At 38.6% G+C, this 11,747-nt stretch overlaps 1 protein-coding gene across 2 annotated transcripts in view; it reads left to right on the forward strand.

Moving 5' to 3' along the window:
* Positions 1–11,747, forward strand: part of Cryl1 (crystallin lambda 1) — a 170,685-nt gene that overhangs the window by 59,529 nt on the left and 99,409 nt on the right. For both annotated transcript variants that reach the window (XM_004639372.3, XM_023699190.1), the window contains exon 3: positions 4,984–5,110. In XM_004639372.3, coding sequence (XP_004639429.2) covers positions 4,984–5,110 — 127 coding nt within the window. The remainder of the gene's footprint in view (positions 1–4,983; positions 5,111–11,747) is intronic.

The raw sequence follows: 11,747 nt of genomic DNA on the forward strand, positions 1-11,747 counted from the left end.
TAGCTCAGACTCATAGTGATCCTCCTGTTCTCAGCCTCCCCAGTGCTGGGATTACAGGCTTGCGCCACCACACCTTGACTTGGTTGCTGGCTCAGCGTGCGTTAGGGGTGGGGCCAGAGCAGCATGTGGTACTGGGGGTTCAAACCCAGGTCCCTATGCTTGCCTAATCTGCTGAGCTATCTTGCTGTGCCCAATTAATATATACAATTAATGAGTGTTAATATATACAATTAATGAGTGTTAATAAAAATCTCAGTTGATAGTATTATATTTTCCAGGTCTCCTGTCTTTATCAAAGCTTAAGGCTGAAATTCATCCAAAATATTCAATAAAAAATTGGAATTAATGTAACTGGAACAAAAGATTTCCAAATGGCTGAGTTTAATGAATGGCACATAGATTGGCTGAGCTCTAAGAGAATATGGTGATCTGTCTGGATCTTCTGAACTTTCACTGAGTTCCCTCAGAATGCTCTTCATCAGGGTCCTGGAGTGTGTCGCCATCCAGCAATCTCTCTTCTCTTATGCCCAAACTGGTCTCCAGTCTACCATGTCATGCTTAGGGAAGGAAGGGCCTTGAGTCCCACTCACTGCTGTAGCTTCACCGTCCCAAGTCTGATCTTCAGGAGGCCAGTAGTTGTGGTTGCTTTTTTGCTAGTGCTTCCTGTCTCCACAGGACTCTTTCCTCTCTGCCCCATAGGGGTAATCTTGGGAGAAGCCGAGCACTAAGAGAATCTTGTACCCTTTTACTCACCTATTCTGACTCAGAACTTTTGGAAGAAAGGCCAAACATTTGGTCTGCATTCATAAAAAGACTTACAGTTACACAGCTGGCCAACCAAAGCTTGAAGCAGGTACTTTGGAGGATTTTGGCCCTTCTGTCCTATTTTCCCATAAATGGTATCCTTCCTCATCTGGTTGCCAGGCTTGAACATTTAGAGGCACTGTGTGCAGCTGAAAGTATGGCTCAGGGGTAGAGCATTTGCTTGGCATGCACAAGGCCCAAATTTGATATATTCTGCTGCAAGTGACAAATCCCCAGCACTGAGTGATGAATGAATGAATGAATGAATGGATCAGGGGTATTCAGTATCCCACCATGAGTTATTTTTGTGTATGATGTCATCTGGGGAGGGCTTCTGATCCCTTTGATCATCTGAAATAAGCCATTTTCTATCATTTATTTGATTTTGATTTGTTTTATTTATTTTTGTGGTGTTGGAGATTGAGCACAGGGTTGCATACATGCTAGGCAAGTACTGTACCACTGACTATAGTCCCCCATGCCACTTTAACATTTTAAAGTGTATGTGTGCCAAAACCATTAACACCTATTTCATAACCTTCCTGTTGGTGCACTGTTGAGAAGGCACATAGAGAGAGGAAACTGGTAACCGTGGAGAATCCACTGGCACATGGGCTGCATAACGTAGCAGTCCTTTCTATAAAATAGAAGTGACACCACTGACCACTTCATAGTTTATTATGAAGATTAATGAGATACATTTGAGGTATTGATTAGCAAGTGGTAGTATTCTACAACTATTTATTATTGTTAAATTAATGCTATAATTAATGAAAATTGTTATTATTTCCCAAATACCAGGAAATCACACTTGATTTTGTAGCCCAATGCTTAAAAATGCATTTTTTCATAGGGGACTAAACTATATAATGTTTTCTTAAAATAAAGTGTGTATGTGTAAAGATATAAATCCCTATCTATATATCTTATACACATACATACATACATATACACACACACACACAAACCTTAGTTGACATATTACAGAGCTGCCAAATAAATCATATGAGAAAAATCTCATGCTTTCTTTTCCTCTTAAACAATTGAGTTCAAGTCCCATTGACCTACATTGCCTTTGACCCTTTCTATGCCTGAGGCAGGAGATACTGCTTGCCCACTTAGTGGGGGACTCATAATCTCCACCAAGATTGTTTTTGCTTAAGATAGTACATAAACTCATTTATACTTTAGCATATCCCTTTTTCAGTAATGACAGTGAGCCCTCTTATACCTCAAAGCAAGCATAAATGCACAGCATTAAGGAAGAGACGAAACTAAAACCAAAACAGAGTACCCTTGGCTGTGCCGTGGTGTTGGCTCTAAGTGGTCTTGCAGGGTACCATCAGACAAGGTCCCTCTTTGCCATGACAGGAGGCAAGTGTCATAAATCTGGCTAAGCATGGACTGGAACAAGGTCACCGTGGGACTTATAATCCCAAGCACTCCTTTCTTGGTTCCAGGTTTGTCTTCAACTAGTCTCCTTTCCATCTGCAGAAGATTGAGGTACTCAATTTTCCAGTTACCTTGATTTCTGACAGCATATTAGACAGTAAGCCCCACTTCTTTTGGCCTTCTGTTTATGTCTCAGTCAGAGCCCAAGTTTGGTGACAGGCCTGGCTGGGACCCTCTTTCTGAGAGCCATGTGCATCTCCCTGACTTTGCAAATATGATGTCTTCCTCTGCTGTGTGCTTCTACTGGCTTTTGGCTGAAGGACATCCACGTCTTCAAGAAAAAATCATCACAGAAAGATAAGCATTGCATGACCTTAACCCTGTGTAGAATCTGGAGCAGTTGATCTCATAGAAGTCAACAGAATGGGGGCTGGAGAGATAGCTCTGCTGTCTAAATGCCTACCTGGCAAGTGCAAGGTCCCAAGTTTGATCCCTGGTACCACATGCTGTGCCATCCCCAGAACCCCAGGTGCACCAGGCAGGCCTGGGAACCAGCGTGGTGGCACATGCTGTAATCCCAGCACTGGGGAGGCTGAGGTAGGAGGACCACTATGTTATGAGCCCTGAACTCCATATGAAGCCCTGTATGAAAAAAAAAAAAAAAGTCAACTGAATGGCAGTTACCAGAGGCTGAAGGAAGAGGAGGGAAAAGGACAGTTTGTTAGCAGGCTCTTGAGTGTTACTTAGGTAGGAATAAGAACATTCGGAGAGCTACTAAAGCTGGAGGGATTTTGAATGTTTTCACCATAAGGAAATGGTAATCATTAAAGGAAGTAGATTTGAACATTACATGTACATGTACCAAAACATCATTTGATTCCCTGTAAATATATAAATTTTTATCTAATAATAAAAGAATGACATGAAATGAGGTAAAAACTACTTGCCTTACTGGTTAAAAAAATCTACTGAATATTTAGGAAGGCACAGCTGTTGTTCCTCAGGCAGTTGTTTGTGTACAGATGCTACTTGGTTTATTTAGTGCTTCTTGAATTATATGCAGAATTAACTGTATAATTTGTGTCTCAGTGCAAATGCAAATATGGAATGCCTTATTCAGACCTTATTTAAAACTTTAAGATGATGAAAGCCCAGTATCAATTTCACCAGGGCCCTCCAAGCACAGACCCTGGTTATGTGCCACGAAATTGGTCCCGACTTGGGTTGCTTTCTGTCAACTCTTCTGCGCCAGAGGACCGACCCAGAGATGAGGATGACAAACTAGTGTTCTCCAGTCTCTTCTGACTCACTCAATGGGCCTTGTTTTGTCCTTTATTTTTCACAAATTTAATTTAAATGGTTACGATCTTAACAAGGTGTAAATATGCAGTTGAGTAAAATAAGGTACATTCTCGTTGCTGTGAAGACACTACCATCTTTCTTAAGAACATTTTTTTGTCTTTTCAAACTGGAACTCAGTGGTGGATTAACTAATGGTCAGATTATAACACCCAGATGAACTGAAGCAGCGTGGTTCTGGGTGTGGAAGGCCCGTCTAAGTATTGTTGCCAGTAACTTAAAAGGAGAGCTGGAGGGGCAGATGTGCTGTTGATGCTCTTGGAGAAGCTTGTCCCCTAGTTTTCTTGATATGAACCCAGCTGTTCTCAGCATTGGAGGAGCTTGGGTCCTCCCTGTTGCTGAGGATGACTGTAGTTCTCTTTGGAAGAACAGTTTCCTGGCTCAAGTGCAGATACTTCAGCCTGCTAGCACAGATCCTTCATCCTACTGACACTTTTTGGCTTCCACCACTGACCTTTGGGGCTTCCCAGTGTAGATCCTTGATATAGACTTGCATGAGACCTTGTTATGGGCTCTAGGCCGCCAGTGGGACTAGTTGAGGTCTTGAGCTGGGTTCATGCCAGACATTGCTCTGGGATCCGGGCCCTCAGCTGGATTCTTTGGGTCTTTAGTGGGTGGACAGAGTTCCTGCATTCTTTTGCATTTAACCCTTCAAGGGAATATTGTAAAATAACCCTGTAAATTATGCATCCTGTGTGAAATCCTTTCCCTTGTAAGCCCTAAGACAAACTTTGTACTCATTAAATACTAACTCTCATTCCCCCAAACCCTCTTGCCTGGGAAATCAGTATTCTACTTTCTCTCTCGTGAGTTGGACTACTCACCATGCTTTTTATGTAAGTAAAATCATACAGTATTTATCCCTTTTGTGTCTGACTTACTTCACTCAGCATAACATCCTCAAGGTTCATCCACACTGTGGCATGTGTTGGGACTTCCTTCCTCTAAGGCTGAATAATGTCCCATTATGAGTATATACAACACTTCACTTGTTTTATTTTGTTGTGACCATCCATAGACTCTTACATTTCTCCTACTCTTGGATATTATGAGCAGCACTTCTGTGGACACAGGTGGACCAAGGTTCTTTTTAGATTCTGTTTTCAGGTTTTTTTGGTCCATACCTGGAGTAGTTTCTGGATCATGTGGTAATTCTATTTTTAACTCTTTGAGGAAGCTCAATTACTGTTTTCCACTTACAACTGTACCAATAGTATACAAGAGTTCCAGTTTCTCCACATCCTCACAACACTGGGTGTTTTCTGATTTGGGATATTTTGGGGGGGATGGCTGGGCGGATAACATTCTAATGGGTTAACTGGTAGCTCATTGTGATTTTGATTTGCATCCCCCTGATAAGAAGTCATTGAGCTTTTATTCTAAATTTATTTATGATTACTTACAGTGACTACTCTTTCTCTTTCCAAGAAAGGAGATGAAGTTGCTGGAGCAGTCGGGTTCCCTGAAAGGTGCCCTGAATATGGAACAGCAGCTGTCGCTCATCAGTGGCTGCTCCCACCTTGGGAAAGCAGTAGAGGGAGCCATACACATTCAGGTGAGCAGGGACATCGCCACCCAGCCTGCAGTGGAGATTGCTTCCTTTCTATCTGGAAGTTCAGGGCAAGATAAAGGGCAAGGGGTGGTGTGGACATTGTGAGCCTCAAAGTGGCAGGAAGCAGGGTTCTCAAAACATCCCCATTGAGGTTCTCAGCAAACTATTTTGATAAGCTTATATCTCAGAGATGTTATAATTTTAAGTAAAAATAGATATTTTGGACTGCTAACACAGGTTTTATCAGCTTCAGAAATAAAAGATTGTACTCTTTTTGTTGGTGATGGTACTGGGAAGCAAACTTACAACTTGGCGCTTGCCAGGCAGGCAACTGTTCCGCTGAGCCAATTTCCTGGCCTGAAAGATTATATTCTTGTTCTCACATATAATAAAAAGCTTAAAGAAATCTCCTAAAAGAAAACCTTTTGCTTGAGTTTAACCTTTCCAACAACTTTTCTTAAATAGAGGAATCCTCACAGGCACTGTTACCTGAACTGCAGGAGACCTGGGGCAGCTTGGGGGCTAGGTTGGAGCTTGTTACCTTCCCAGAAATCCATCCTGCAGGTCCTGTGCCTCAGGCATTGCTGTCCTAAGAACCCGAAGTATAGCAGTCTTCTGCAAGGGCTTCAGGGTTTAAGTAAATTGACCTAAAACTTAGATCCTTACTCCTACTACCCCTCCTGATATTTTGTATTCTGTGAGTGGTACATTTCATGTTACTTCCAGGATGATATTCTGAATGAGAATTTGGGAGCAAACCAGAAAGGTTTTATAGTCAGCGTGTTTTATAGTCAGCTATGCTCTGTGATTAAGGTCAAAATAGAAGAAATAGAGGTTCTCGGTCTTTGTGGCTCTAAAATTTCTTTAGCTTCTTTAAGAAATGTGTTATCAAGATAGATCATAAGGTTAGGTCTGTTTTTAATTCCTTTTATCTTTCCAGTATAAAGCAGTACCTCCTTATTTATACTGACCTATAGTTAATGTAGTCCAAAAGTATTATATGTTTTGCCTCTTTCAATAAAGAGGCCACATTTATATAACTTTTAGAAGAGTATACTGTTGTATTTTATTACTTATTGTTGTAAATCTCTTACCATTTCTAGTTTATAAATTGAACTTTATCATGAAAAAATATAGTATGTGTGGGGTCAGCACTCCCTCCAGCGTTAGGGCTATCCTGGGGGTTTAGAACAAGTCCATGGCGGGTAAAGGGCGAGTGTCCTCTGTGTCTCCATGTGGTGGGGATCAGAGGGCTCCTGTAGTGTGAGCTTTCTGATGTTCTGTGCCCGCGTCATGAACTCGTGGGTGTAGCTGAGGCCTTGCTGCCTCTGAAGAGCACAGAACTGTCCAGGTATGATCTGAGCAGAGAAGCTTCTTCAAGTGGATTTTGCTTTCAAGGCAGGTCTACTCTTCTCGTGTTGGACCACCAGGGCAAGTGGCAAAGGCAGGTGGTTATGCCTTGCGCTGGAGCACGTGATTCAGACCCAGACTTAGGTCAGGTGGCCTTGGGGCACTTTGCATTCAGCACCTATTTGGCTTTGACAAGCTTCTTACCTTGGTAGACTCCACTTACCTATAAAATGAAGTGATAGCTACAGCCCTGGGACAGTGTAAGAATTTTCATGGGCTCATATCAAAGGTGACTCTGCTGAAAGACAAGCCTCCATTTTTCTAGTGAGGGAGTTTAATGGTTAATTGGATACAGTGTCACTCTTAAGTACCCAGGATACCAAATCAGATGCTCCAGACCGACCCTTACATGAAATAACAGTGTCTACATAGCTCCTGCCTACATTCTCTTTGCATCATTGCTAGAGGAACTATAATATCTAACACAACATAAATAGCTATTGTACTGTATTACTTAGAAAATAATGACAAGAAAAATTATCTGTACATGTTTAGTATAAATTCAATATTTTTCATGAATATTTTCCATCCATGGTGGGTTAAATTTGTGGATATAGACCACATTGTGGAGGACTGACTACACATAATATTTAAATGATAGAAGTAGCATATTGTATACACATAAGGTCTACCTTGTTTGGTTAGCTAGTGTGGTCTGAAATACAAGCGTCTCATATATTACTATAATATTCACAAGATGCTTTGGTTCAGACTTTAGTTTGGCCTCTCTAACTCATGAGAGTTATTTCTTGAGTCTCTCCAACTAGTTTCTCAGAGCTTGGTGTCCTTACTTCCTTAGGGATATTCAGTACATGGGGCTTTTGGAATCCATTTGTGATGTTGGCATTGGGAATTTTATTTGCATTCTTAAGTACTAACACTTAAATATGTAGGTATATTTTTTCTTCTGTAACAGGATACTTGTGGTTCCAAAGCACAACAATTTTCTGTGCTACTTTAAAAAAATAAAGCTTTATAAAGCTTATTTATAAATTTTCCATCACTAGCAGTTGTATGAAAATCTCTCTCGCTCTCGCTCTTGCTCTTTGTCTCTGTCTGTCTCTGTCTCTGTCTCTCTGTCTCTGTGTCTCTGTCTCTGTCTCTGTCTCTCTGTCTCTGTCTCTCTGTCTCTGTCTCTGTCTCTCTGTCTCTGTCTCTGTCCCTCGCTCACTTGTGCGCCAGGATCTTGCTAAGTTTACTGGCCTGGTCTTGATCTCCTGGGCTCAACTGATCCTTCTGCTTTCAAATGCTAAGGCCAGAGGTGTGCACCACTGTACCTACCCAGCTTAGGTTACATTTCTTTGTCCTTCTTATTTTATAAAAATAGACTATCAAGTGATTTCTGTAAACTAAAATTAACATGATTGAATTAGTTTAGGCTAATTTGTCTTCAAGTGGTATATTGTTTTTCAAAAAACAGAAAACCCTATATAATATGAGCACATCAAAATGTCTTGAATATAAGGTGAGGGGATAATTTTAGAGGGGAATATGCTCCTTTATCAGGTATTGAGAGTGCTTACTACTGTACTTGGCACATGGGAAATGCTCCCTAAATGGTCATTATTTTTAATGATACAGACTTTTTGTGTAGAGTTTTGGTAATGAACAAATAGCATGGAGCAAAATAATGATAGTTCATACTCAGTAGGTGCTAAAAACCACTGTCTATCCAAGGCCTGGCTCTGTTTCATGGGATAACTGAATGTGCTTATACGCTGAACCTCATCTGTTGTGTAGAACAGCACTGAGGCAGGAAGTGGGAGAGGACAGAAGAGAAGGAGAATACAAAGTAACTGTCATAAACTTTGTTAAAAATCAATTAGCTGTGTGGGAAAGCTTTTATCTCTGTTAATCTGGGTGTCTGTGAGACTTTGTTTATAGTGAATTTTGAAACCAGATAGTGTGAATTTTCTAAATTTGTGTGACTGTTGTAGTTTTTTCCTTTTTCCTTTTTTTTTGGTGACAAGGTCTCACTATGTAGTTCAGCATAGCTTTGAATTCACTATGTAGTCCAAGCTGGCCTTGAACTTGCAATGATTTTCCTACCTTAGCCTCCTGAGTGCTGGAATTACAGTCATGTACCACCATACTGGACCTGCTTTACATTTTAGAATCAGGATGTCAATCTCTAAAAAAAAAGAAAGAAAATATTTTGCTGAGATTTTAATGTGGTTCCAGTGAATTTATAGAGCAGTTTAATAGATAATTGATGTCTTCACAAAACTGAATTTTCACAAAAACTGAGTTTTCTAATAAATATGTTATATCTCTCCATTTACTTAAGAACTTCTCTCAGTTGTTCTACAGTTATCATACAGATCTTGCATGTTTCACTAAATCTGTGCATATGTATTTAATGAAGTTAATGCCATTATAAATAGTACAGTAAAAATTTCAATTTCCAGTTCATTAGTCAACTGGAATAGAAATATAATTAAGTTATGTGTACTGACATTGTATCCTACAACCTTACTGAGTTCAGTCATAAGTAACTTTTTAATAGTTTTTGGATTTTCTATATAAACAGTCATGTGTATGAGTTTCATTTCTTCTCTTACAATTGATGAGTTTAATTTATTTTTTTAGCTATTTTAAATAGGAGTATAAAATAAAATATCCAGCCTTATTTTTGATTGCTACTAATCTTTCACTAAATATGATGTCAGAATTCCTCCCCCTCTCATCCCTTTTATCAAGTTAAGGAAGTTTCCTTTAATTCCTAGATTGTTAAAATTTGGTAGTGTAAATGAATGTTGAACTTTGAATTTTGTCAAATGTGTTTTCTTTCTCTACTCAGATGATCATGTGTTCTTTCCCTCTCTTTTTGTTGTTATGGTGATTTTTTTTTTTTTTTTCTCACAAGTGGTTGGGATCCAACCTAGGACCTTCTACATGTGGTAAATGTTACTGGTTTACGTTAGTCTCTTAAACAAACTTGCATACCCAGAAGCACCCTCACTCACTTGGTAATGATGGTTTCTCATTTTTGTATTTTCTGGGTTCAATTTGCTAATAATATTTGTTGAGGACTCTTGTATCTATGTGTATGAGAAATAATGATCTGAAGTTTTATTTCCTTGTCGTGTTTTCAGCTGGTTTTCCTATAAGACTGGTCTTATAAATGAATTAGAAAATGTTATCTCCTTTTTCTCTCCTGGAAGAGTTTGTGTGTGATTGATCTTATTTCTTTTTAAATATTTTGAAGCATATACCAAGGAAACTAGTCTTCAAGTTTTATGATTTGGAAGATTTAATGAATTCAATGTAAATACAGAACTATTTGGCTTATCTGTTTCTATCTGAGTAAACTTTGAAAGGTTTGTTTCTCAAGGAATCTGTCCATGTCATCCAGATTTTTGAATTTATAGGGATAAGTTTATTAATAACATTTCCTTTTTAATATTGCATTTATTTTTTAAAAAATCATTTATTTTTTGGAACAAGGTCTTGCTACACAGCTCAGACTAGTACTGATCCTCCTGTCTCAGCCTTTCCAAATCTGGGATTACCAGCGTGCACCACCACACCTGGTTTTAGCAGTACCAGGGATTGAACCCAGAACCTTGAGCTTGGCAAGCAGGCACTTAGACTGCTGAGCTATCTCCTGGGCCCTAATCTTTCATTTATTTATTTATTTGGTACAGGATCTCACCATGCAGCTTGGACCCATAGTGATCTTCTTGTCTCAGCCTCCCCAACACTGGGATTACAGACATGTACCACCACAGCTGGATTTGCTGGCCTGCACTGCCCTCTCAGGGTTTTAGGGTGGCACAGCATGTGGTACCAGAGATCAAACTTGGGACCTTGCACTTGTCACGCAGGCCCTTAGATCATACATCTATCTCCCCAGCCCTATTGATAACGTTTTCTTATTGTCCTTTTACTTTTTTTTTTTTTTTTGCAGAACCAGGGATTGAACTCAGGCCCTTGTGCTTGCCGGGCAAGCACTTATTCTACTGAGCCATCTCCCCAGCCCCCTTATTGTCTTGAATCTGTATTAGTATCTCTTCTCTATTTATGATATTAATTTGTGTTTTATGTTTTTTCCTGAAGTAGTTGTAACAGTTTTACTAATATTTTGAAAGAAATAGCTTTTGATCTCATAGATTTTTCTGTTATTTTTGATATTATATATATTTTTAATATTATATATATTATATATATGTATTTTTATATTTCATTAATTTCTGCTATTGGCTTTATTTTTTTCCTTCTATTTCTTTTGGATTGTTTCTTTTTCTAAGGCATAACCTTAGAAAATTACAGGTTTGAGGTGTGTATATATATACATATATATATATATATATATTATTTTTTAACATAGGTGTTTCATACACATTTTCACTTTGAAGCTAGTTCCCACACATTTTGATATGTTATTTTTACTGTCCTTGAATTAAAAGTGCTTCCTCATTTCTATGTGACTTACTCATAGAAAACTTAGAAATATATTGTTTAATTTATAACTTTTGAGGTGCTTTCCAGATATCTTCCTGTTATTGATTTTTAATTTATGGTCCAAGAACATACTTTATATTATTTTAATTCTATCAAGTTTTTTGAGGTATGTTTTATAACCCAGTGCATGATCTGTCATGGTAAATATCCAATATATAGTTGAAAGGAATGTGTATTCTGTTGTTACTGGATGGAAGAAACAGTAATATCGACTAGTTCACCTTGTAACATGGCTCAGGATTTTTCTGTCCTAATGGATTTTTTTTTGTCTACTTGTTTTATGATTGAGAGATAAATGGTGAAGTCTTCAGCTACAACTGTGGATTGATTTCTCAGTGAATCCAAACCAGGAATATACTTGGATCTTACTTCTATATACCACCTAAGAGTCTCTGTTTTTGATTAGTGTTTAGTTATTAAATTTAATGTAGTTATAGATTTGGTTTGACAAACATACTCTCTTGCTCAGTGTTTTCCATTTGTTCCTTTTTAAAAATGTTCGCATCTTCCTTTTTGGCTGGATTTTGGATTGAGTATATTTTATCATTCCATTTTATTTTATTGGCTGATGTGTTATTTACACCCTTTGTTTTTTGGGTTTTTTTTTTTGGTAATTACCATAGGGTTTTTTAAAATCATTTTTAAATTAACCACAATCTCCACGTATCCTGTAAGAGCCTTACAATATGCTCTTAATTTCTTCAATTTTTTTTTTTCAGTACCGGGGATTGAACTCAGGGTCATGCATTTGCCAGGCAAGCGCTTA

This window comes from Octodon degus, unplaced genomic scaffold (assembly GCF_000260255.1).
Source record: "Octodon degus isolate 3935 unplaced genomic scaffold, OctDeg1.0 scaffold00111, whole genome shotgun sequence".
Lineage (NCBI taxonomy): Eukaryota > Metazoa > Chordata > Mammalia > Rodentia > Octodontidae > Octodon > Octodon degus.